Source organism: Pseudophryne corroboree (genome assembly GCF_028390025.1).
Source record: "Pseudophryne corroboree isolate aPseCor3 chromosome 3 unlocalized genomic scaffold, aPseCor3.hap2 SUPER_3_unloc_1, whole genome shotgun sequence".
Taxonomy (NCBI): Eukaryota; Metazoa; Chordata; class Amphibia; order Anura; family Myobatrachidae; genus Pseudophryne; species Pseudophryne corroboree.
In genome coordinates, this window is record NW_026967493.1 from 5758426 (window position 1) to 5784104 (window position 25679).

Consider the following 25679-nt stretch of genomic DNA (forward strand, 5'->3'; position numbering starts at 1 on the left):
GCTCTTGAAACTTCCATCCTGAGGGCCAAAGGATTTTCTGAGGCGGTCATTCAAACAATGTTGAAAGCCCGTAAACCGGCTTCGGCTCAGATTTATTATAGGATCTGGAATCCTTACTTCACCTGGTGTGCGGCTAAGAATTATGATGCATACAAGTTCAGTACTGCCAAACGTTTGGCTTTTCTGCAACAGGGCCTGGACTTAGGCCTGCGTCTGGCCTCCCTCAAGGTTCATATTTCAGCCTTGTCAGTATGGTTTCAGAGAAAAATTGCGTCTCTGCCTGACGTTCATACTTTCACTCAGGGTGTTTTACGGATTCAGCCTCCCTATGTCCCTCATGTGGCTCCATGGTATCTGTCTATTATTCTGGATGCCCTACAAGAGTCTCTGTTTGAACCTCTTGAGTCTGTGGACCTTAAATGGCTTACGCTTAAGGTCTTATTTTTACTGGCTATTGCCTCTGCTCAAAGGGTTTCAGACATGGGTGCCTTGGCCTGTCGGTCACCCTTTCTGATTTTTCACCGTGACTGTGCGGTTCTTAGAACTCGCCCTGGTTATCTACCTAAGGTGGTGTCGTCTTTCCACCTTAACCAAGAGATTGTGGTTCCGGCCTTTATCTCTCTTGGTTTGTCCTCCAAAGAGCGGTCTTTGGATGTGGTAAGGGCTCTCCATCTATCAGTGGAGAGAACTGCCTCTATTAGGAGGTCAGATGCCCTTTTTGTACTGTTTAGTTTTCACAAACGTGGCTGGCCTGCGAATAAGCAAACCTTGGCCAGATGGATTAGAATGGTGATTGCGACTGTGGCGCTCCGGTTTCTAGGCACACCACTGCAATGCTCTCCTGGATCCTGTGGCTGCTACTACAAGTAGGAGGTAAGAGGGTCCCCCAGGTGGGACCCGCCATTAAATCGCATTCTGGTCGCGGTCTCCGGAGACGGACTGCAACGCTGGCTTGGACACTGTGGCCATGCAGGGACCCAACTATATCCACCAGGGGCATAGGAGCGCAGGTCGAATTTACTAAAATCCTCTATTAAGGCTCCATAGTACCAGGTGGTGAGGACCAGCATAGAGGAAAGGGCGCTTGACCTGTAGCCCCTCCCGCAGCTCTGGGCACCATCTACTGCTGGTGTTCCCACCCTGGAGCTGCCTCACGCTCTCCCTCACTCCCTGGCTGAGACTCTGGGCGCCATCTTTTAGCTGTAGCTGCGACTGGTCTCCAGGACTGCAAGGCAAGATCTCCTCTGTAAGCCGCCTGATTTATCAGCGATGTGCTTTTACAGGCACTTAGGTATTCTACATGTCATTTTAGACGGCGTTCGTTAAGAAAGAGTGCACTGCTGACAGACTATATTGTACGAGTATTCTGATGTATACGTCCAGTCTCAGACCGCGCATTGCTGTATATATAAGTATATTTACTAGTCCAGAGCAGTTGTATTGTCTTACTTATAATTGTCTGCATTGTTACTGTGACTGTGTGTGCCTGTATCTGCTGTGTGGATTTCACGTTCAGTGTACCCCAGCTATAACGGTCACTGTATTTATAACTATCACCGCATTTATTCTCTGTGTACTGTATTTGCTGTCATATAAATAGGGAATTTACATTGCAGGTATTGTATTTGTCTGGCTATATCATACTTATACGCTCTGAGTTTACATTTAACATAATGTCTGACACACAGGGCGGGAAATCCGCGGACGCTCCTGCATCATGCAACGCATGCGCCAAGGATTTACCTGAGGGGGAAATATCACATGCTGGCCTGTCACATACATGCTATACATCTCCCAGCCAGCCCGCGGCTCCTGTAACCAATCAGGAGTTGGGCGACGTTCTCCGCTATGCTTCATACGCTTATGACACTTATTCCATCCCCTATGGGTCCTCTACTGCCGTTTGTAGCCTCATGTCGTCCTTGTGGTAAATCCGCCCTGTCTACCCAGATACAACAGTTAAATCAGTCCTTGGTTAGACAAAAACTTACCCCACGTCCCTCTGGTGTCAAGGGGTCTGCTAAGCGGGCTGCTTCCTCCTCACAATTCACTAATATCTCAGATGATACTTCTGATGAGGATGGGGAGTATACTGACACTGATACAGCTGCTTCTGATGAGGAATCTACAACTCAGGGTGATGTCCCTGACCTAGTGGAGGCTATTAAGCTGATTTTACAAATCGATGATCAGGTAGATCCCACTACTGCATCTAAGAAACCTGATAAGTTTAAACGACAGAAGGTTGCTAAAGTAGTTTTACCGCATTCTGACTACTTAGTAGACATACGTCAGGAACCCTGGTCATCTCCAGGAAAGAAATTCTCCCCGTCTAAAAAGATGCTAGCTCGTTATCCTATCCCTACTGAGTTAAGTACCAAATGGGAAACTTCACCACCGGTGGATTCCCATGTCACCCGCCTCGTGGTGTCGTCTACTCTGTCACCTCACTGAAGGAACCGACAGATAGGCGTGTGGAGGGATGCCTGAAGTCTATTTACTACCTTACTGGTGCTGTACATAGACTCCTGGGCTGCAAAAGGAATTGAAGCATGGGTTCAGGTGTTGGAGGGAGAGCTACCTCAGGCTATATCTGACATGGCCAGACAATATCTGTCTCATATTACCACCGCTTCCCAGTATATTCAGGCAGCGTCCTATGAGGCAGGTGTAATGGCAGCCAAAGCGTTGACTACGTCTATCCTGGCATACCGTATTCTGTGGTTGAGGTCATGGAAGGTGGACCTGGACTCCAAAAAGACCTTGGAGGTCCTCCCTTTTAAGGGAGATATTCTGTTTGGAGAAGATCTTAAGATTGTGACTGACTTAGTGGCTTCTAAGACTGCATTTCTTTTGAATACTACTCCTCCTACTCGGAAGGCAAAAGGTACCACTTTTCGCTCCTTTCGACCTCAAGGGAAGGCTAAAGGGCAGGTATACTCGAGACAATCTCGTGCCTCCAAAACCACTAAGCCCAAAGCAAAACAATTCCGGGCTGCCCGTCAGCCTGCTTCTAAGCAAGACGAGCCTGCCGCATGACAAGGCGAGCCTCTCCCTGCGGGACCCCAGGCTGGGGGGCCGACTTCTACAGTTCACCCAAGTCTGGTTTAAGACCACTTCAGACGCGTGAGTGCGAGAAGTTGACTCTCACGGGTACGCAGTCTCATTCAAGAGACGTCCCCCTCGCCAGTTCTGCACAACGGTTGTTCCTTCAGACCTGCTGAAAGCGCAAGCTCTCCACCTGGTTGTGCGTTCCCTCCTGGATACAGGAGTGTTAGTGCTGGTACCTCAGTCTCAGAGAGGCAGAGGATGTTACTCGATCCTGTTTCTTGTCCCGAAGCCCAATGTGTCCTCCCGGCCTATACTCAACCTTAGGTCACCTGAAGAAATTTGTGAGAGTGTCCAAATTCCGTATGGAAATACTGTGCTTCATTGTACTGGCCATGGAACCCGGAGATTTTATGGTATCCCTGGATATACAGGATGCTTATCTGCATATACCTACTGCCATATCGCATGAGCAATATCTGCGGTTTGCTATTGGCAATCTTCACTATCAATTCCAGGCTCTGCCGTTTGGACTGGCCATGGCTCCACGGATTTTCACTAAGGTCACCAACCTCTTGAGTCTGTGGACCTTAAATGGCTTACAGGTCCTGTTTCTGCTGGCTATTGCCTCTGCTAGAAGGGTGTCGGACTTAGGCGCCTTGTCCTGTCATCCACCCTTTTTGATATTTCATTGTGACCGAGCATTCTTCAAACTCGCTCTGGTTATTTGCCTAAGGTGGTGTCATCTTTTCACCTTAACCAAGAGATTGTGGTTCCGGCCTTTATCTCTTCTGACTTGTCCTCCAAAGAGTGGTCTTTGGATGTGGTACATGCTCTCCTTATATATGTGGAGAGGACTGCCTCTATCAGGTCAGATGCCCTTTTTGTACTGTTTGGTTTTCACAAACGTGGCTGGCCTGCGAATAAGCAAACCTTAGCCAGATGGATTAGAATGGTGATTGCACAAGCCTATGCGCAGGCTGGACTTCCATCTCCTGTTGCTATTAAATCCCATTCTACTCGGTCTGTTGGACCGTCTTGGACGGCCCGCCGTGGCGTGTTCGCAGAACAATTGTGCAAGGCGGCTATGTGGTCCTCGGTGAACACGTTCATCAGGTTCTATGCCTTTATACTTCCGCCACCCAGGATGCTTTCTTTGTACGTCCGGGTTCTCATACTCGCTAAGGGACGTTCCCTCCCTTGAGGAACTGCTTTAGGACATCCCCAATGTATTCCCTGTGGAACACAGTGTACCCCGCTGCAGATAAGGAGATTTATGGTAGACTTACCATGGTTAAATCTCTATCTGCAAGGTACACTGGGTTCCACACGGCGCTTAGCTTCTATGGGCTTGTATGGCATTAGCCGCTAGTCCATTCTCCTGTCGTGAGAACGTGGTTCTGTGTGACTAACATCTGCTTTCTGTTAACCTGCTGCTGTAATAGACTGGTTAACAAAACTGAGCTCCAGTGCCTGGAGGCAGGGTTATATAGAGGAATCCCTGCAATGCATCTTGGGACAGTCTTGCTTTAGCCTGTTGGTGCCTCTGGATCAAGATCCATCTCTACACCCCAATGTATTCCATGTGGAACCCAGTGTACCTCGCAGAAAGAGATTTAACCTTGGTAAGTCTACCATAAATCTCCTTTTATATAGCGCCACACATATTACGCAGCACTGTACAGAGAATATTTGGCCGTTCACATCAGTTCTGCCCCAGTGGAGCTTACAATCTATTTTCCCTACCACATGTACATGCACACACATTCACACTAGGGTTAATTTTGGTGGGAGCAAATTAACCTACCAGTATATTTATGGATTATGGGAGGAAACCAGAGTACCTGGAGGAAAACCCACGCAAGCACTGGGAGAATATACAAACTCCACACAGTTAGACCCACAGTGGGAATCGAACCTATGACCTCAGTACTGTGAGGCAGCAATGCTAACTATTACGCCATCCACGCCGCATCATTTTATGCGGAAGGAACAGCATTAATTATAAACCAGGATGTGCACAGGCAGGCTGAGACCAGTCACCTGGAGAATTATCCCACTAGTGTTACCATCTTCCGTGTAACTCTGGTACTTGTACAACGCGATATCAGATGGGCATTTCCTTTTATTTGTCTTATAGCAGACCCAGCAGAAGTGTAGCCCTGGATAGAAGTCTGATGACCAAGAGGCTGGAAGTAAAAGAGACCAGATAAAACCAAGCGGGAGGAAAGAAAAGAGAGCAGGTTACTCCTAAAGAGACTGAAGTGTAAAGAGGACGGGTGAGTTCTTATTAGATAGCATTGCATGCTGAACTGGGATGGTAACAGATAGGAGGAGAGGGTGGTAGTGGATGGGCAGGGAGGCAACTGATATTGTTTGGGCTGTCAGATGAGAAGATGGAGAAGCAGGCAGTTTAGCAGGTACACCAAACCTTCCGCTCCGTGTCCTCTATTTTACTGCTATCCCTCCCCTTCATAAATGCCCAATGTATATTAATGTATATAACTAGTAATAACAAATGTGCAGCTACATTCCCCCCCCCCCCCCCCCGTTTTGAACAAAACTTTATTGTTTTGAGAACAGAGAACAAACACTCACCTTCTTGTAGTTCACTTTCCATGAGCTTAGTGACCAATCCTTCCTCCAGTTTAGGAGGTTGCCCAGGTCATCTGCTGCTCTTGAGTCCTGACACCATTGTTCACGTTCTTCATCCTTTTTCTCCTCCTTTTCATCCTCCTGCTCGGGACATTTATGGGGCTCTTCCTACCCAGGCTAATCTGGATAATGCCACTCCTGTATGGCTGGCTGAGCTGCAAACCTCCTCACTGCTCACTCCCATAGGCTGCTAGTTACATTAGACAGTACAACAGCTTCTGCAGCCACAGTGAGATAAGAGGGTGCTTCTAAAGCAGCACGTGGCACAGCCTCATAACTTGTTGGCCCAAATAATTTGATTTGGGACTGAACCCGGCCTCCCATTGCACAGTTTGGTCACTGTTGGTTTAAGTGACCATCTATCAGTTGCAGAGTGAAAGTTGTCCTGTGTCTCAGGAGGTCTGAGTAAGACCCAGAGTCTCATTACATGAGAGACACAATGACCAGAAGATCCTGGAACTCACCAACAAGATCATTCAGCTGCTGACTGGAGAGGTGACTGCTGGCAATGTGGCATTATACAGTAACACCAGGGGATGTGTCTGGGTGATGACTGGAGAGGTGACTGCTGGGAATGGGACATTATACAGTAACACTAGGGGATGTGTCTGGGTGATGACTGGAGAGGTGACTGCTGGGAATGGGACATTATACAGTAACACCAGGGGATGTGTCTGGGTGATGACTGGAGAGGTGACTGCTGGGAATGGGACATTATACAGTAACACCAGGGGATGTGTCTGGGTGATGACCGGAGAGGTGACTACTGGGAATGGGACATTATACAGTAACACCAGGGGATGTGTCTGGGTGATGACTGGAGAGGTGACTGCTGGGAATGGGGCATTATACAGTAACACCAGGGGATGTGTCTGGGTGATGACTGGAGAGGTGACTGCTGGGAATGTGGCATTATACAGTAACACTAGGGGATGTGTCTGGGTGATGACTGGAGAGGTGACTGCTGGCAATGGGGCATTATACAGTAACACCAGGGGATGTGACTGGAGAGGTGACTGCTGGGAATGTGCAGCCACAGTGAGATAAGAGGGTGCTTCTAAAGCAGCACGTGGCACAGCCTAATAACTTGTCGGCCCAAATCATTTGATTTGTAACCAAACCCGTCCTCCCGGCTCACAGTTTGGTCAATGTTGGTTTAAGTGACCATCTATCATTCGCGCAGTGAAAGTTGTCCTGTGTCTCAGGAGGTCTGAGTAAAGGCCCATACACACTGGGCGATTTTGAGCTGAAAGCAGAACACTTTTGGGGTTTTGAGCTGCTTTCAGCTCAAAGCCGCCCAGTGTGTATGGCCAAACGATGAGCGGTGATGCGCGCTCCCGCTTCAATGAACGGCGGGGTGAGCGGCTTTCCATAGCGTTCTGCTATGGAAAGCCGCTCACCCCCGCTGACATCGCGGGGCAGTGGAGAAAGGCGCTCAGTGTGTATGCACTGAGCTCTTTTCAGCCCAGCGATGTCGGCGATCATCGCTGTTCATACACGCTGGGCAACAAAGCCCAGTGTGTATGGACCTCACGACCCAGAGTCTCATTACATGGGAGACACAATGACCAGAAGATCCTGGAACTCACCAACAAGATCATTCAGCTGCTGACTGGAGAGGTGACTGCTGGGAATGGGACATTATACAGTAACACCAGGGGATGTGTCTGGGTGATGACTGAAGAGGTGACTGCTGGGAATGGGACATTATACAGTAACACCAGGGGATGTGTCTGGGTGATGACTGGAGAGGTGACTGCTGGGAATGGGGCATTATACAGTAACACCAGGGGATGTGTACGGGTGATGACTGGAGAGGTGACTGCTGGGAATGGGGCATTATACAGTAACACCAGGGGGATGTGTCTGGGTGATGACTGGAGAGGTGACTGCTGGGAATAGGACATTATACAGTAACACCAGGGGAGGTGTCTGGGTGATGACTGGAGAGGTGACTGCTGGGAATGGGGCATTATACAGTAACACCAGGGGATGTGTCTGGGTGATGACTGGAGAGGTGACTGCTGGGAATGGGACATTATACAGTAACACCGGGGGACGTGTCTGGGTGATGACTGGAGAGGTGACTGCTGGGAATGGGGCATTATACAGTAACACCAGGGGGATGTGTCTGGGTGATGACTGGAGAGGTGACTGCTGGGAATGGGACATTATACAGTAACACCGGGGGACGTGTCTGGGTGATGACTGGAGAGGTGACTGCTGGGAATGGGGCATTATACAGTAACACCAGGGGATGTGTCTGGGTGATGACTGGAGAGGTGACTGCTGGGAATGGGACATTATACAGTAACACCAGGGGATGTGACTGGGTGATGACTGGAGAGGTGACTGCTGGGAATGGGACATTATACAGTAACACCAGGGGATGTGTCTGGGTGATGACTGGAGAGGTGACTGCTGGGAATGGGGCATTATACAGTAACACCAGGGGATGTGTACGGGTGATGACTGGAGAGGTGACTGCTGGGAATGGGGCATTATACAGTAACACCAGGGGGATGTGTCTGGGTGATGACTGGAGAGGTGACTGCTGGGAATGGGACATTATACAGTAACACCAGGGGAGGTGTCTGGGTGATGACTGGAGAGGTGACTGCTGGGAATGGGGCATTATACAGTAACACCAGGGGATGTGTCTGGGTGATGACTGGAGAGGTGACTGCTGGGAATGGGACATTATACAGTAACACCGGGGGACGTGTCTGGGTGATGACTGGAGAGGTGACTGCTGGGAATGGGGCATTATACAGTAACACCAGGGGGATGTGTCTGGGTGATGACTGGAGAGGTGACTGCTGGGAATGGGACATTATACAGTAACACCGGGGGACGTGTCTGGGTGATGACTGGAGAGGTGACTGCTGGGAATGGGGCATTATACAGTAACACCAGGGGATGTGTCTGGGTGATGACTGGAGAGGTGACTGCTGGGAATGGGACATTATACAGTAACACCAGGGGATGTGACTGGGTGATGACTGGAGAGGTGACTGCTGGGAATGGGGCATTATACAGTAACACCAGGGGATGTGTCTGGGTAATGACTGTATCATTGTGTGTGTCACGTTCCTATAAGGTGTCAGGATGTCGCTGTCTATTTCTCCATGGAGGAGTGGGAGTATATAGAGGAACACAGGGGTCTGTACAAGGACGTGATGATGGAGAATCGCCAACCCCTCACATCACTGGGTAAGAGTAGACTTTGTTACACTGTAAAGTGACAACTTTTGTAGGCCACCAAGATACACATGATGTGATAATTACATATATATAATTTAGTGTGTTGCTGTGTCTCTCATACACGGGGAGCCAGTAACAGGAATACCCCAGAGAGATGTCCCCGTTCACTGTGTTTACAGGATTGTACACTGGAAACTGACAGTACTCCACAGGAGGGTCAGGTAGGTGGCATTAAGATCTCACCAAATACCAGAATACGGAAGGGACCTCACGATATGATCTGTGGAGAATCTGTGTGTGTCTCATACACTGATATTCTACTGGTATTGCATATAGTAGCTCTCCTTGTACATCCTAATGCTCCTTGTTTTTATAAGGCTCCCACTACTCATATAAATAGTAGACGACAAAGTAAAATAACCTGTAACACAGCTCTGGTCTTGGTGATCTACTCACATGTAACCCCCAGACCTGTAGCGCCAATATTCTATGACTTCGCTAATTTTCTGTTCTTTATAGTTTAATACAGAGTTGTTTTATTGGGTTATTTAGGTTGAAGCCATGAATAATATTAAGGTAGAGAATATAGAAGGAGAAGAAGAAAAGTATGTGATTGGTGTCCAGGAGTATAAGGAGGAGGAAATCCCTACAGATATCGGCACAGGTGAGATATAATCACTAAGCACAGGGGGGCAGATGTATTAAGCCTGGTGAAGTGATAACGCACCAGCCAGTCAGCTCCTAACTCATTTTTCAAACCCAGCCTGTAACATGGAAGTTGGGAACTGATTGGCTGGTGTGTTATCATCTTCCACTTTATCACTTCACCAGGCTTGATACATCTGCCCCAGAGTCACATATTCTCCTTGTTCTGTCACTACAGTAATCTCTTATCCTGCACCCTCCTCTGTCACCACGCTAGTCTCTTATCCCGCACCTTCCTCTATCACTGCACTAATCTCTTATCCCGCACCCTCCTCTGTCACTGCACTAATCTCTTATCCCGCACCCTCCTGTCACTGCGCTAATCTCTTATCCCGCACCTTCCTCTATCACTGCACTAATCTCTTATCCCGCACCCTCCTCTGTCACTGCACTAATCTCTTATCCCACACCCTCCTCTGTCACTGCACTAATCTCTTATCCCGCACCCTCCTCTGTCACTGCGCTAATCTCTTATCCCGCACCCTCCTCTGTCACCGCGCTAGTCTTTTATCCCGCACCCTCCTCTGTCACTACAGTAATCTCTTATCCCACACCCTCCTCTGTCACTGTACTAATCTCTTATCCCGCACCCTCCTATGTGGCTGCACTAATCTCTTATCCCGCACCCTCCTCTGTCACCGCGCTAGTCTCTTATCCCGCACCTTCCTCTATCACTGCACTAATCTCTTATCCCGCACCCTCCTCTGTCACTGTGCTAATCTCTTATCCCGCACCCTCCTCTGTCACTGCGCTAATCTCTTATCCCGCACCCTCCTCTGTCACTGCGCTAATCCCTTATCCCGCACTATCTTCTGTCACTGCGCTAATCTCTTATCCCGCACCCTCCTTTGTCACTGCGCTAATCCCTTATCCCGCAACCTCCTCTGTCACTGCGCTAATCTCTTATCCCGCTCCCTCCTCTGTCACTGCGCTAATCCCTTATCCCGCACCACCTTCTGTCACTGCGCTAATCTCTTATCCCGCACCCTCCTGTCACTGTGCTAATCTCTTATCCCGCTCCCTCCTCTGTCACTGCGCTAATCCCTTATCCCGCACCCTCCTCTGTCACTGCGCTAATCTCTTATCCCACACCCTCCTTTGTCACTGCGCTAATCCCTTATCTCGCACCATCTTCTGTCACTGCGCTAATCTCTTATCCCGCACCCTCCTTTGTCACTGCGCTAATCCCTTATCTCGCACCATCTTCTGTCACTGCACTAATCTCTTATCCCGCACCCTCCTTTGTCACTGCGCTAATCCCTTATCTCGCACCATCTTCTGTCACTGCGCTAATCTTTTATCCCGCCCCCTCCTCTGTCACTGCGCTAATCTCTTATCCCGCCCCCTCCTCTGTCACTTTGCTAATCTCTTATCCCGCACCCTCCTCTGTCACTGTGCTAATCCCTTATCCCGCACCATCTCCTGTCACTGCGCTAATCTCTTATCCCGCACCCTCCTCTTTCACTGCGCTAATCCCTTATCCCGCACCATCTTCTGTCACTGCGCTAATCTCTTTTCTGCAGCGGGTGACACTGGTACTCCACAGGGAATAACACTGGGGTGTAGAGTTGGATCTTGATCCGAGGCACCAACAGGTTAAAGCTTTGACTGTTCCCAGGATGCACTGCACCATCTCCTCTATAGCCCCACCTCCAGGCACTGGAGCTTAGTTTGTAAGTTAACAGGTGGGGTTGCGCTAGGCAGCCCTGAAAAGAGCTTTTTAAGAAAACTTCAAGGGCCGCAGCACTTTCTATGTCATTCTGACATTCTGTGCTGTGGCTCCATCACCCCCCCAGCAGCGCTGCATACTCCCGCGGCTGGGTTCCCGGGAACTTGCAGCGGAGGCGCACCGATCATCAGGTACACCGCCGCTGCCGCTCTCCAGGATCGTGTGGCTGCACATCAGGGAGGAGGTAAGAGGGCCCCTCAGGTGGGACCCGCCGGTAATCGCGATCCGTTCGCAGTCCCATGAGACGAACCGTGCCACTGGCGTGAACACTGTACTGCTCAGGGACCCCACTATATCCTGAAGACAAGGTTGTGGATCTGCACCAGCTTAGAAAATAAAGGTTGTAGATAAAAAGAAGAAAATGATATCTATAAGGTACCAAAATACTGACTATTATTGTAAATCATAAATAGTACTGAGTTTTGGCGGTGCTCCCATAGATTTTGTAGTTAGCCTACATGAGAAAACAAGAGAGACAAAATACCCTTGTGTGGAAGCACTCTTTGGTTGAATATGAAAAATTGTGTATGGTAGAGAGGACCCTTTCGTTGTCCTTCCACTACAGTGTTGGATAAAACTTAACTTTTAATGATAGTCTATAGAAAATTCACTGGAGGTGAACAAAAAAGAATAATGATAAAATCTAGATTGCCATTGTACCAAATATGGTTCTAGATATGGCAGGTGAAAATATTTTTGTGGTTGTTGTATAATTGTTGAAAATAAACAATATATACAGGTCACAGAAAGGATCGGATTGTAAAATAAGCTTAGAAAAAAGTGATATTGGATTGCCTGAAGGAAAAACGGCCCACAGCACCTAGTATTCCCTGGAGGTCTCCCATCCACGTACTGACCAGGCTATACCTGCTTAGCTTCCAAGATCGGACGTGTTCGGGCGCATTCAGGATAGTATGGCCGTGGGCCGATTGTATCAGGAATCACTGGTGATTTTTTGTTGCTGATTAGAAAAATGGCCTAAGTATTCAGCTAAAAGGCTGAAATTGTGGGGGAAATGTTCTTAGATATGATATGAAGGTCTCCTGAAAAAAAGGCCCACAGCACCTAGTATTCCCTGGCGGTCTCCCATCCATGTACTAACCAGGCCATACCTGCTTAGCTTCCAAGATCGGACGTTATCGGGCGTATTCAGGATAGTATGGCCGTGGGCCGTTTATTTCAAGAGATAAGTAAACAAATGTCAGGTTTGAGAGTATGTGTAAACGGTAATTAACCACATTTCCTGGGATTGGTCCTGGGAAATTATAATTGAGAAACAAAATCCAAAGTTATTAGACCCGTTGAAGGGTCAGGGGTGCTGCTAATGACCAGCAGAGTGATAATTGAATGATCTTGCAGCAAGATGATCTAAAAAATATTTTTTTTTTTTTTAAATAAAGTGTTTTTATTTCGAAGGAGAGTAGTTTGCATACAGACATTGCATAACAGGAACACATTAAACACGTAATGACATGTCCTCATCGGGGAACAGCATTCACTTTCGACTTATTTTCAAACTATGTCATTTGCTCATAGGCGCATAGGAATGTACAGTTATATATACCATTATTTTGCATTATCCGTACACTCTAGTATTCATGAAATCACATTATACTTTGTTTTGTTCCCCCCCCCCCCCCCCCCCTCAAATATAACTCTTACGGACAATCCGTCCGAGTAAAACCCTTTAAAAGAGAAGAAAACAATCAGAAACCAAACACAGAGAACCCCAGAAATATAAAAAAATTAAAAAAACAAAGAGACAAAAAACATTATGGGGAAGAGGACGCATTGGGGGATACTAGCACTCTATATCCTACCCTGTCCAGATGGGCACAGAGCCACTCTCTCATTCACAACCCATTGGGTGAGAGGGAAGCCTATGGCCCTAGAAGATCATAACTTGGCAAATCCAGGACCTGTTAGTAACCCTATCACCATTAAGTTGTAGGGTCTGGGACGGAGTATATGGATTCCAGCCATGGAGACCAAATTCTTTCAAATTTAGCGGAGGCATTGTGTTTCATATAAATGTATCGTTCCTTAAAAACAGTGTCGTTTATTAGTGCCTTAAGAGCGGGGAGTGTAGGGCCCTTAGGGGCCATCCATAGCCTCGCAATGCTCACCTTCGCCATTGCACATATGTTGCGAGCATATAGGCCCTCTGGACCAGACACAAAGGCAGAGCTACCCATTCCCAGGATGCAAAATTGCGGAGTAAGCATGGCCTCGTCCACCCCTGTGTTCCCCAGAATCGATCGATCTAAAAAAATTTTAACCAAAAAAGGTTTACTGCTGAACTGAAAGTAACTATCTAAAGGTTTTCTTGCTGTAGATAGCAAATATTATGATCAAATATGTTAAATTGAGAACAGCTGAGAAAAACCATGTATTCCTGTGTTAACCAAGATTATAATGGCTAACAAGGCAGTTGCTGATTATCTGCAAATAGGTTCAATCCTAAAGATAATCACAAAGCAGGCACTTAAATTATTGGTCCCAATAGAGGGGTCTGATGTGCTGTTAAGATGCAGGCACAGTATTAGTAGTAGCCACTACCTATTGAATTAGTCTGCTGTAAATAGCCTGTGATCAGATAAGTTTACAAAAAATTGATTAAATTGAAGCAGCAGAGAAAACAGTCTTTTTGTCCCTATGTGGAGGCAATAGAAGCTTATAATACATGTCCTTGATCGACTAATTAATAGATTCAATCCTTAATGGAAAGTACGGAGCAGACAGTAACGTTGCTAGACCCAAATTAGGGGTCTGAAGCACTGTTTGAAAAACGGACACAATGTTAAAAGTTACCACTTCCAGTGATGTAGATATCCTTGGAGAACTGTGGCTGTAGTTTGATTGAAGGTCGTGTCCGTGCCCCGTGTTCTGTGACCGTGCGGCCGCCCGTTCCCGTTTACAGGACACTTAAGTATTCTATATGTCATTTTAGACAGTGTTCGATAAGAACAAGTGTACTGCTATTTGAATACTTAGTACAAGTATTCTGTGATATACATCCAGTATCTACTGTGCATTGTTATGTCTCTATTCATACATATCTATATGTAATTATACTAGTCCAGTGCAATTTTATTGTTTATCTGTAATAACTTCTGCATTTTACCTGTGACTGAGTGTGCCTGTAGCTGCCTTGTGGATTTCCTTCTTGTGTATCACACATATTGCTATCACTATATTCTGTACCGGGAAGGGGGGGGGCTAGCTGCGTCAGGGCCCATTAGTTATATAGTGCTACACAGGATATACTGTTTTGGATTTTTCTCTGTGTTTCAGTCCCCTCATACCACTTAAATCCTCTGTTTGTGCTCTGTATTTATTGTCACATAACAGAGGGGATATATCGGCAGGTATTGTGTTTGTCTGGCTATATTGTACTGTCACGTTCTAAGGCTACATTCACTATAATGTCTGCCACACAGGGCAGGAAATCCGCGGACACTCCTACATCATGCAGTGCTGGCTCCACGGATTTACCTGAAGGGGACGTTTTAACTGCTGGTTCAGGCACTGGGTGCCATGCATCTCCCAGCCAGCCCGCAGCACCTGTGACCAATCAGGAACCCCACTGGGCTGCATTTTCAAATATGCCTGTGGGACCTCCTGTGCCATTACAGCCACATATTGTCCCTGTGGTGAACCCGCCATGGGTGGATTCGCTATCTACTCAGGTGCAAAAATGATATCAATCTTTGATTGCACAAAAGCCTACCCCATGCCTCTCACGGGCCTCGTCTTCCTCACAATCCACTAATATTTTGGATAATTCTTCTGATGAAGATGGGGAATATACTGATCCGTCAGACACTGATATAGTTGCTTCTGAAGAGGAATCTACAACACAGGTTGATGTTCCTGACCTATTGGAGGCTATTAAGCTCATTCTCCAAATGGAGGATGAGATTGAGCCCACTCCTACGTCTAAGAAACCTGATAAATTCGGACGTCAGAAGGTTACTAAAGTAGTCTTACCACATTCTGACCATTTAATTGACATACGTCAGGAATCCTGGGCATCCCCAGGAAATACATTTTCCCCGTCTAAAAAGATACTAACTCTTTAACCTATCCCTGCGGAGTTGAGTAACAAGTGGGAAACTCTACCGCCAGTGGACTCTCATGTCGCCCGTCTTGTGCTGTCACCTACTGTACCTGTCACCACTGTAACCTCACTGAAGGAACCGACTGATAAGCGTATGGAGGGATGCCTGAAGTCTATTTACTCCCTTACAGGTGCTGTACATAGACCCACTATAGCAGCCTCTTGGGCTACAAAAGGAATTGAAGCATGGGTTCAGGCAACTGAGGATGAGCTGCCTCAGGATTTCTCTGACACTGGCAGACAATATCTGTCCTATATTACCACAGCCTCCCACTATATTCAGGAGGCGTCCTCTGACGCAGGTGTTGTGGCTGCCAAGGCGTCTACTATGTCTATCCTGGCCGGTCGTATTATGTGGTTAAAGTTCTGGAAGGTGGACCTAGACTCTAAAAAGACCTTGGAGGTGCTCCCTTTTAAGGGAGACATCATTTTTTTGGGGAGGATCTGAATAAGATTGTGACTGACTTAGCGTCTGCTAAGACTGCGTTTCTCCCAACCTTCTGCTCCGAAGGCTGAAAGTACCACTTTTCGTTCCTTTCGACCTCCAGGGAAAGCAAAAGGTCACACGTACCTTAGACAGGCTCGTTCTTCCAAAACCACTAAGTCCAAACCTAAACAATCCTGGGCCGCTCGTCAGCCTGCTTCCAAACAAGACAAGCCTGCTGCATGACGGGGCGGGTCTCCCCCTTGGGCACCCCAGGGTGGGAGGCCGACTTCTGCAGTTCGCCCAGGTCTGGTTAAAGACCACTTCGGATGCCTGGATGCAGGAAGTTGTCTCTCACGAGTACGCGATCTTTCAAGAGACGTTCCCCTCGTCAGTTTTGCACGACGGTTATCCCTTCGGATCCGATGAAAGCGCAAACTCTATGCCTGGTTGTACGATCTCTCCTGGACACAGGACTGGTAGTGCTGGTTACTCTGTCTCAGAGAGGCAGGGGATACTATTCGACCCTGTTTCTAGTTCAGAAGCCGCATGGCTCCTTCTGGCCGATACTCAAACTTAAATCTTTGAACAAATTTGTGAGGGTATCCAAATTCCGTATGGAAACTTTGCATTCTATTGTACTGGCCATGGAGCCCAAGGACTATATGGTATCCCTGGGCATACAGGATGCTTACCTGCACATACCTATTGACTTGTCGTATCAGCAATATCTGCGGTTTGCTATTGGCAAACTACATTATCAATTCCAGGCCTTGCCTTTTTGGATTGACAGCGGCTCAACGGATCTTCGCCAGATAGATTAGAATGGTGATTACACAGGCTGGTCTTCCAGCTCCTGCTCCTATCAAGGCCCATGCTACTCGGTCTGTTGGACTTTTTTGGGTGGCCCGCCGTGGCACGTCCGCAGAACAATTGTGCAAGGCAGCTACGTGGTCCTCCGTGAACACGTTCATTAGGTTCTATGCCTCTGATACTTCCTCCTCCCAGGATGCTTCCTTTGGACGCCGGGTTCTTGTACCCGCTACAGTGCGTCCTCTCTCTCATGAGGAACTGCTTTAGGACGTCCCCGATGTTGTTCCCTGTGGAATACCAGTGTACCCCGCTGCAGAAAAGGAGATTTATGGTAGATTTACCATTGCTAAGTCTCTTGGTTCTATGTGACTAACATCTGCCCTCTCTCTTCCCTGCTACTGCATTGGACTGGTTAACGAAACTGAGCCCCAGTGCCTGGAGGTGGGGCTATAGAGGAGGCGGAGCAGTGCATCCTGGGAACAGTCAAAGCTTTAGCCTGTTGGTGCCCCGGATCAAGATCCAACTCTACACCCCCATGTTATTCCCTGTGGAATCCAGTGTACCTCGCAGAATGAGATTTAACTATGGTAAATCTACCATAAATCTCTTTATCCCACCCCCTTCTCTGTCACTGCACTAATATCTTATCCCGCACCCTCCTCTATCACTGCACTAATCTCTTATCCCACACCTTTCTCTGTCACTGCACTAATCTCTTATCCCGCACCCTCCTCTGTCACTGCACTAATCTCTTATCCCGCACCCTCCTCTGTCACTGCACTAATATCTTTTTTTTTTTTGTGTAAACTGTTTTTTATTAATTAAAGCAGCAGACAAAACATTACAGCAATACTTTTCCAAAAAAAGAAGGGGGGGACAAAAAACATTGCATATCAGCACGCTACACATAGAGCGCCCAAAGTATGAAAATAACTTGTCTGCTTTGCTTACAACATCCGAAGTTATAAATGAGGAACATTTTAACAAAACAGCATAGGAAAATGGGAAAGAGAGAGAAGAGAAGAAAGAAGAAAGAAAAGAGGGGGAAATTTAGAACAGGTAGAGTCAGGGGTGAGTGTCTGGGACGGCTTGTTTGGGGGACGGAGGGGGGTTCTCCCTCAATTAAGGGTCTGAGACATATTAGAAAGATATCCTAATCGGAATATGAATTTGAATATAAGTATGAATATGAATATGAGGTGGGTTATGTCACCATGTAGGATCGATACAAAGGTGAGTCCTTAAAATCGTACCAGGGAAACCAGATAGCTGTAAAGTTAACGGTTTTCCCAGATGAGAAGGAGACAAGGTCTTCCATATCTAAAAAGTAATCGATCTTTGTGAACCATAATTTAATCGAGGGTGGTGAGATGGATCTCCAAAGAATTGGAACAATCGCTTTTGCTGCGTTGCTAAGATGTCTCAACAGGGAGTGTTTGTAGGAGTGTGTTTGTGCGGTGGTGTGATTGAGGAGCCAAAAACCCGGGTCTTTCGGGATCTCATCGCCCACTATCTGTTCGGAACACTTGAATACCTCTGCCCAAAATGGAGTTATAAGAGGGCAGTCCCACCAAATGTGTATAAAACTCCCTGGGGCATTTTTACATCTCCAACACAGATTCGAGAGAGAGGGAAACATTTTATTGAGAACAAGAGGAGTCCTATACCACCTATATATAAGTTTATAGAGGGTCTCTAATGTCGATAGGCATAGAGAACTCACCTGGGCGTTGTTGAATACGGAATCCCAGTTAATCTGCGTGGGTAGCCCTGCCAATTCTCTCTCCCAGGAAGCTATGAAGGTAGGAGGTTGCGGGAAAAAGTTTTCCATGATAAGCGCATAGATTTGCGAGATAGTATGTGTGGGAGAACTAGGAGAAGTGCATAGTCTTTCAAACCCAGTGAGATCCCTAGTTATGTCAGGGAGGTTCTTAGAAGATGATATGAAATGATGAACCTGCCGGAACCTCTAAAACTCAGCACTATGAAGGTTCCAAGAAGACTGAACATCTGAAAAGGAGCGCACCCTACCCGAGCTCACCAGCTGACCGACTCTAAAAATCCCGGCTTCCGCCCATGGAGCAAAAGCTGTCCCGTGAAGACCTGGAGCAAATTCGGAGTTATGGAGAAGGGAGGTTAGGGGGGACCATTTGGAGGATATATGGTTCTGGGATCTCAGCGTGGCCCATAATTTAAGCGTGGGGGAGACCGTGGGGTGTGTAACCTTCGGAAGGGTAGGAAGCCAAGGTGCTATTTCAATATAATGTGGAAGACAGCCCTCCTCTAGCAGGACCCATTGTTTTCGGTCTTTAGCACGCGTCCATTCCAGAATCCTATTCAAATGTACTGCGTGGTAGTAGTTAGAAATATGTGGGAGTTGTTGCCCCCCTTGATGTTTTCGCCTAAATAAAATGTCGTGTTTAAACCTAGGTGTCTTACGTCCCCAAACAAACGCGCGAATAAGATTCTGGACGTCTCGGAGCCAAAGTAGGGGGATGTGTATCGGAAGGGTCTGGAGAAAGAATAATATCCTAGGGAGGGCGTTCATTTTGACAACGTTAATCCTGCCGAACCAAGACAGTCTTAGTTTCTTCCATTTCTGGAAGTCTAGGCACAGCCTGGCCAGTAAGGGGTTAAAATTTAGGGAGAACAATTTAGATAAATCGTTGGTCAGTAACACCCCCAAGTATTTTAATTTGTGGTCGTGCCAGGTAAAGGGGAAGGCATGTTTCAGACCCTCTACTATATCAGGGGGAGTAGTTAAATTCATGGCAATAGATTTGGAATAATTTATTTTGAAGTTAGAGAGGGCTCCAAACTTCTCAAATTCTACCATCAAGTTCGGCAAAGAAGTGACCGGTTTTGAGATTATAGCAAGTAAGTCATCGGCGTATAAAGCCAGTTTGTATTCAGTCCCCTTCACCAGCAAGCCCGAGATATTCGGGTTAGCCCTAATGCTTCGAGCTAATGTTTCCATGCAAAGAACAAAGAGCAATGGAGATAGTGGGCAGCCCTGTCGCGTGCCATTGGAAATAGGAAAGGAATCGGAAAGGGAGCCATTAATCCTAATTTTGGCAGACGGGGAAGTATAAAGAGATAGGATTCTGTGAAGACAGGCGTTACCGAGCCCAAGATGCTTCAGTATACCAGCCAGAAAGTCCCAGTCCACTCTGTCAAATGCTTTTTCAGCATCGGTCGACAATATGACTGATGGGGATGAAAGCTGGCCTGCATAGTGAATCATGTTGAGCACTTTAGAGGTGTTATCTCTAGCCTCTCGGCCTAAAACAAATCCAGCTTGATCTCCATGTATCAGACCAGGTAATAATAATTTAAGGCGGTTTGCAATCAGTTTGGCAAAAAGTTTTATGTCTATATTTAATAGTGAAATTGGCCGATAACTGGAGCAAAGACTAGGGTCTTTACCCTCCTTGGGTAGAACTGCAATATGGGCTTCGAGAGATTGTGGGGAGAAAGGCGATTGTTCTGATATAGTATTGAAGGCTCTCGTGAGTAGAGGGACTAATTTCTCTTTGAAAGCTTTATAATAAGCAATGGTATAGCCATCAGGGCCGGGACTCTTGCCGTTGGGAGAGGATTCAATAACTTTCTGAACCTCCTCAGTAGAAAAAGGAGCATCTAGATCCTCCACTTCTTTTATGGATAGCGTGGGGAAGTCTAAGGTCCGTAAATAGTCAGCTATGGCTGTTTGATGGGACAACTTGTCAGGTCTTCCGGTCGGACCAGAAAGGTTATATAGAGTGGAATAATATGCCCTAAAGGCCCTAGCGATGTGAGGTGTCTCATGTTGGGACTGTCCGTGATTATTTTTAATTGTGTGAATAAAAGTAAGAGCACGTTGCTCTCTAAGGGCTTTGGCTAGTAATTTCCCAGGTTTGTTGCCCCATTGGTAGTATCTGCTACGGCACTTCTGATAAGAAAACTTAACTCTATCAGAGAGTAGCTTATTCAGATCTGCCCTAGCAGCTTCGAGATCAGCATAATGCTGTGGGGATTGGGATTTCTTGTGTAAAAGCTCGAGAGATTGTATTTTAGACAATAAGTCACCTCGAAATTTCTCCCTTTGCTTTTTGCGGAAGGATCCCACCTGGACACAAACCCCCCTAATGACACATTTGTGTGCTTCCCAAACTGAGACTTTAGAAATGTCATCTAAGTCATTGGTACAGATATAAGAATCTAAAGCTTCGTCGATTCGAGACCGACAGTCTGCGTCCTGCAAAAAAGTGTCGTTAAAACGCCAGGACCATTGGCGATGTGCGTTGGGAGGCAAGCGTAAAGTGAGGTTAACTGGGGCATGATCTGACCACACAATCTGTCCTATAGAGGCATCAGAAAGGAGGTGTAAGTGCCGGTGGCCCAGAAACAAGTAATCAATTCTGGAATATGTCTGATGTGGGTGTGAGAAAAAGGAGTAATCTATCTCAGTAGGATGTGTCAGTCGCCATGTGTCAATCAGCTGGTGGTCGAGCAGGGCGCGCCTCATTCCCCTATGCTCTCTCTCCGGCCTGCAGGAGATCTTTTTAGAATTGTCCTGGCTGGAATCTAGGGTCCAATTTAGGTCACCACCACCCCCTCCAGGAGAGGTTCCGCAATATCTAGAACTGAGGACAAAAAGGAAGGTTGTTTAGCGTTGGGAGCGTATATATTCAAGAAAGAAAACCGCTGACCGTGTATGTCGCATTTCACCAGCAACCCCCTACCCTCAGCTATTCTATGGGAGGAAACATTAAGGACAGGCAGGTGGCGAGCCAGTAATATAGCCACGCCCAATGTCTTACCAGCAGAATTATTAGACAGGAAAACATGAGGATAATAGTGACATTTTAGGGACGGCACGTGTCCCATCTTGAAATGTGTTTCCTGAATAAAAGCAACATCAACTTTCTCATCCCTAAGCCATTTAAGAAGTTTAGACCTTTTCTCAGGAATATTTAACCCTTTGACGTTAAGGGTAGTTACATGTAGATCATTCACCCCCATTGTCAGGCGGGCCTAAGTGCTTTACAATAGTCTTCCCTACGTCAGACACTGGGGGAGGGGAAGGAAGAGCGGCAAGGGAAGGAAATAGAAAAAAAGGGAAAGTAGAGAAAAGAAGAAAAAAAGATGCAGCGTGGAAAACCACGCCGTAAAGTACTTTGACATTAAACAGAAATAATAATACTACAAAAAGGACTGCTGCAAAAAGGACAGGAGCGGAATCCTGCCCACTCCCAGTCCAAAGAAACAGGGGATGCAGCATAGTGGGGGTCCTACGGGGGGCCCAGGACAGCGACCATCCACAAGATAGAATCTAAACAAGTATATTGTATTACCGAGGTGCGCACAAAGGCACAAATGAAACAAAAAATAAAAATATGAAATCTTATATAAAAGTGTACATATATTCTTTAAGCTATCAAACCTTGTTTCATGTAGGCTGATCAATTGTGTATATGAGTATCGTCACCCACACAATAAATACAGCATGAGAGAAAAAGGACAAAAAAATATATATAAAAAAAATTTCCTAAATAACATATAGATGATACCTCATCCCTTATCTATGAAACCATAACAACTGTAAACTTTTATAAAGTTACAAGAACCGATCTCACGTGTGAGCAACACATAGCACAATTTAAGAGAAAGAACTCAGTGCATAACATGGGTAGCAAGAAAATTCACGTCCGCTCGGGACGAGACGTCTCATTCAGGGAGGTTCTGAAGAACGTGAACCATGAGTGGGTCCCCGCGTCCGTGGGGAACGTACTTGCTGCCACGCGTCGTCTGGAGGGAGCACAACAGGTAGGACCGGTAGGTGGTGAAAGGCGTCCCAATCTGGTAACGGTACCGGAGGAATTCCCAAGATCGTGAAGAAGGCCTGTAAGTCCGAAGGTCTGGAGAGACTTGCGACTTTGCCACCATGAGAGACCTGGAGGGAGAAAGGGAAGCCCCATCTATATTTCAGCTCGAGTTTCCTGAGAGAGTCTGTAAGAGGCTTCAAGGCTCGACGTTGTTGTAAGGTCGACCAGGCAAGGTCAGGAAATATCTGGATCTTGTCCCCTTGAAAGGCAATACTATCCAGCTGACGGGCCGATCTCATTATTTCCTCTTTTTGGACATAATAATGGAGCCTGCAAATCACGTCTCGTGGTCTGTTAGATGGTAAGCCGCGGGGACGGAGGGCTCGGTGAGCTCTATCAAATATGATGTCCTTGTTCGGATCCAGGTCAATAAGTTCTCCAAATATCGTAGTTAAGGCCGCTGTCAGGTCAGCCTGTTGAACGCTCTCAGGTAGGCCCCTGACTCTAATATTATTTCGCCGACCGCGATTATCCATATCCTCAATACGTGATTTTAGAAATGAGATATCGTCCCGTTGATGTGATAGCACCTCCCGAAATGTAGTCAGAGAATCCACGTTAGACGATTCGTGGCGTTCTAGGACATCGACACGGGTCGCAACTTGGGACATATCTTGTCGGAGCGCTGTCACTTCCTGAGTGATGGTGGAAAGCAAGCGAGTCTCCAAGGCTGAGAAATCATGCTTCGGGGGGAGTGTCTTTACATGAGACAATATCTCGCTTATCTCCGCAGACAGAGAGAGGGCCTGTGGAGGCAACGGAGTCTCAGGAGATGACATGTCGACCACCGGGCCGTGTAGATTCGGAGAGGTCGGGACAGTAGAGGAAGTTGCGGGGATTGAGGTTGGAGGGGTTAAGAACTGACGTAGGTCCGACGAATGTCGGTTCGCAGGGGATGGGATCGCGTCCGGCTTGATCTTGGCCTTTTTTTTCTTTATCCCTCTCACCATGAGATCGGTCTTCAAATTAGTTAGTGCAGCGTTACACTTTCATAGAACCTCGGCAATTATAAGAACATGCGGACCATCGCCGTGCAAGAGCCCCCACGTGGTCTTAGGGCGGCATCAGGCAGGCAGACGCATAGTTATGAGACTAAACTACTGATCTGAGTGTGGATCTTGGACGCCATGCGCCAGAGAGTATACGGCCGCAACACCACTCCCCAGGCTCAGTGACACACTTGTTATGAGCAGCAACAGTATTGATTGTATTGATTCTGCTAAGGCTCTGGTGACAGCAGGGAGCCAACTGGTCTGGGTGGGGAATGCACTGGGGCTGGGAACAGCGTGTGGGTAGCAGAGAGGTTACTATTATGCCACCTATATAAATTGCAGTGCAGCACACAGCTCCCTGATCACCCCTCTCTCCCCGCTGGAGCCCCACTAACCAGGAATCCAAGGTGTGTGTTCACTTCCTGGGCCCAGCGGGGGAGAGACCGAAAGGAGCAGCTGATCAGCGGAAACGGCCGCCGGGCGCCTCACAGCTCCGTCCCGCTCCGCGATGTCCGGGGCTCACAGGCTGCGGTGAAGGTAGGCAGCGGGTAGCGGGGAATGACTCCCGGCCGCGGCAGGCGGCAATGTAGAAGTCTGGGGTCCTGGAGGAGTTCGCGGCACGATCCGAACGATGCTGGAGCTGCCGCCGGGCTGGGGAAAAAATCGAGGCCCCGGCTTTTGGTAACCCTGTAGGCCGCAATCCGCAGGAGCGGTTAAAACCACTCCCCGACTCCGCGGCACAAACGGGGGCACAGCAGGGGGGAGCAGGAGGAACAGGGGAGCCGTTTAAGGCACAAAGGAGCCCGGAGAGCAGGTTTATAGAAAGGGAGAAGCCCTGGGTCTCAGGAGCTCATTCTGTATGTGACTGCTTCCATCAGCAGCCAGACCACGCCCCCTCTGCACTAATATCTTATCCCGCACCCTCCTCTGTCACTGCACTAATCTCTTATCCTGCACCCTCCTCTGTCACTGCGCTAATCTCTTATCCCGCACCCTCCTCTGTCACTGCACTAATATCTTATCCCACACCCTCCTCTGTCACTGCACTAATCTCTTATCCTGCACCCTCCTCTGTCACTGCGCTAATCTCTTATCCCGCACCCTCCTCTGTCACTGCACTAATCTCTTATCCCGCACCCTCCTCTGTCACTGCACTAATATTTTATCCCGCACCCTCCTCTGTCACTGCACTAATCTCTTATCCCCGCACCCTCCTCTGTCACTGCGCTACTCTCTTATCCCCGCACCCTCCTCTGTCACTGTGCTAATCTCTTATCCCGCACCCTCCTCTATCACTGCACTAATCTCTTATCCCGCACCCTCCTCTATCACTGCACTAATCTCTTATCCCGCACCCTCCTCTGCCACTGCACTAATCTCTTATCCCGCACCCTCCTCTGCCACTGCACTAATATCTTATCCCCGCACCCTCCTCTGTCACTGCGCTAATCTCTTATCCCCGCACCCTCCTCTGTCACTGCGCTAATCTCTTATCCCGCACCCTCCTCTGTCACTGCGCTAATCTCTTATCCTGCACCCTCCTCTATCACTGCACTAATCTCTTATCCCGCACCCTCCTCTGTCACTGCACTAATCTCTTATCCCGCACCCTCCTCTGTCACTGCACTAATCTCTTATCCTGCACCCTCCTCTGTCACTGCACTAATCTCTTATCCCGCACCTTTCTCTGTCACTGCACTAATCTCTTATCCTGCACCCTCCTCTGTCACTGCACTAATCTCTTATCCCGCACCCTCCTCTGTCACTGCACTAATCTCTTATCCCGCACCCTCCTCTGTCACTGCACTAATCTCTTATCCCGCACCCTCCTCTGTCACTGCACTAATATCTTATCCCGCACCCTCCTCTGTCACTGCACTAATCTCTTATCCCGCACCCTCCTCTGTCACTGCACTAATCTCTTATCCCGCGCCCTCCTCTGTCACTGCGCTAATCTCTTATCCCGCACCCTCCTCTGTCACTGTGCTAATCTCTTTTCTCTATCGTCCTAGTGGATGCTGGGGTTCCTGAAAGGACCATGGGGAATAGCGGCTCCGCAGGAGACAGGGCACAAAAAGTAAAGCTTTTCCAGATCAGGTGGTGTGCACTGGCTCCTCCCCCT

At 47.7% G+C, this 25679-nt stretch overlaps 2 protein-coding genes and 2 pseudogenes across 4 annotated transcripts in view; 2 read left to right on the top strand and 2 right to left on the bottom strand.

Moving 5' to 3' along the window:
• LOC134983156 (gastrula zinc finger protein XlCGF26.1-like) overlaps positions 1-25679 on the top strand; it is a 319758-nt gene that overhangs the window by 137749 nt on the left and 156330 nt on the right. The window lies entirely within an intron of this gene.
• The window catches only part of LOC134983154 (oocyte zinc finger protein XlCOF6-like), a 69766-nt gene that overhangs the window by 11110 nt on the left and 32977 nt on the right, over positions 1-25679 (top strand). Inside the window, exons 2-4 of one of the 3 annotated variants that reach the window (XM_063948899.1) lie at positions 5189-5327; positions 8804-8916; positions 9460-9571. In XM_063948899.1, coding sequence (XP_063804969.1) covers positions 9469-9571 — 103 coding nt within the window. In that variant the 5' untranslated portion in view covers positions 5189-5327; positions 8804-8916; positions 9460-9468. Of the gene's footprint in view, positions 1-5188; positions 5328-7188; positions 7324-8803; positions 8917-9459; positions 9572-25679 lie in introns of those variants that run through there. The other 2 variants (XM_063948900.1, XM_063948901.1) reach the window with 2 other exon arrangements.
• LOC134983181 (5S ribosomal RNA) lies at positions 12150-12267 on the bottom strand (annotated as a pseudogene).
• Positions 12395-12512, bottom strand: LOC134983170 (5S ribosomal RNA; annotated as a pseudogene).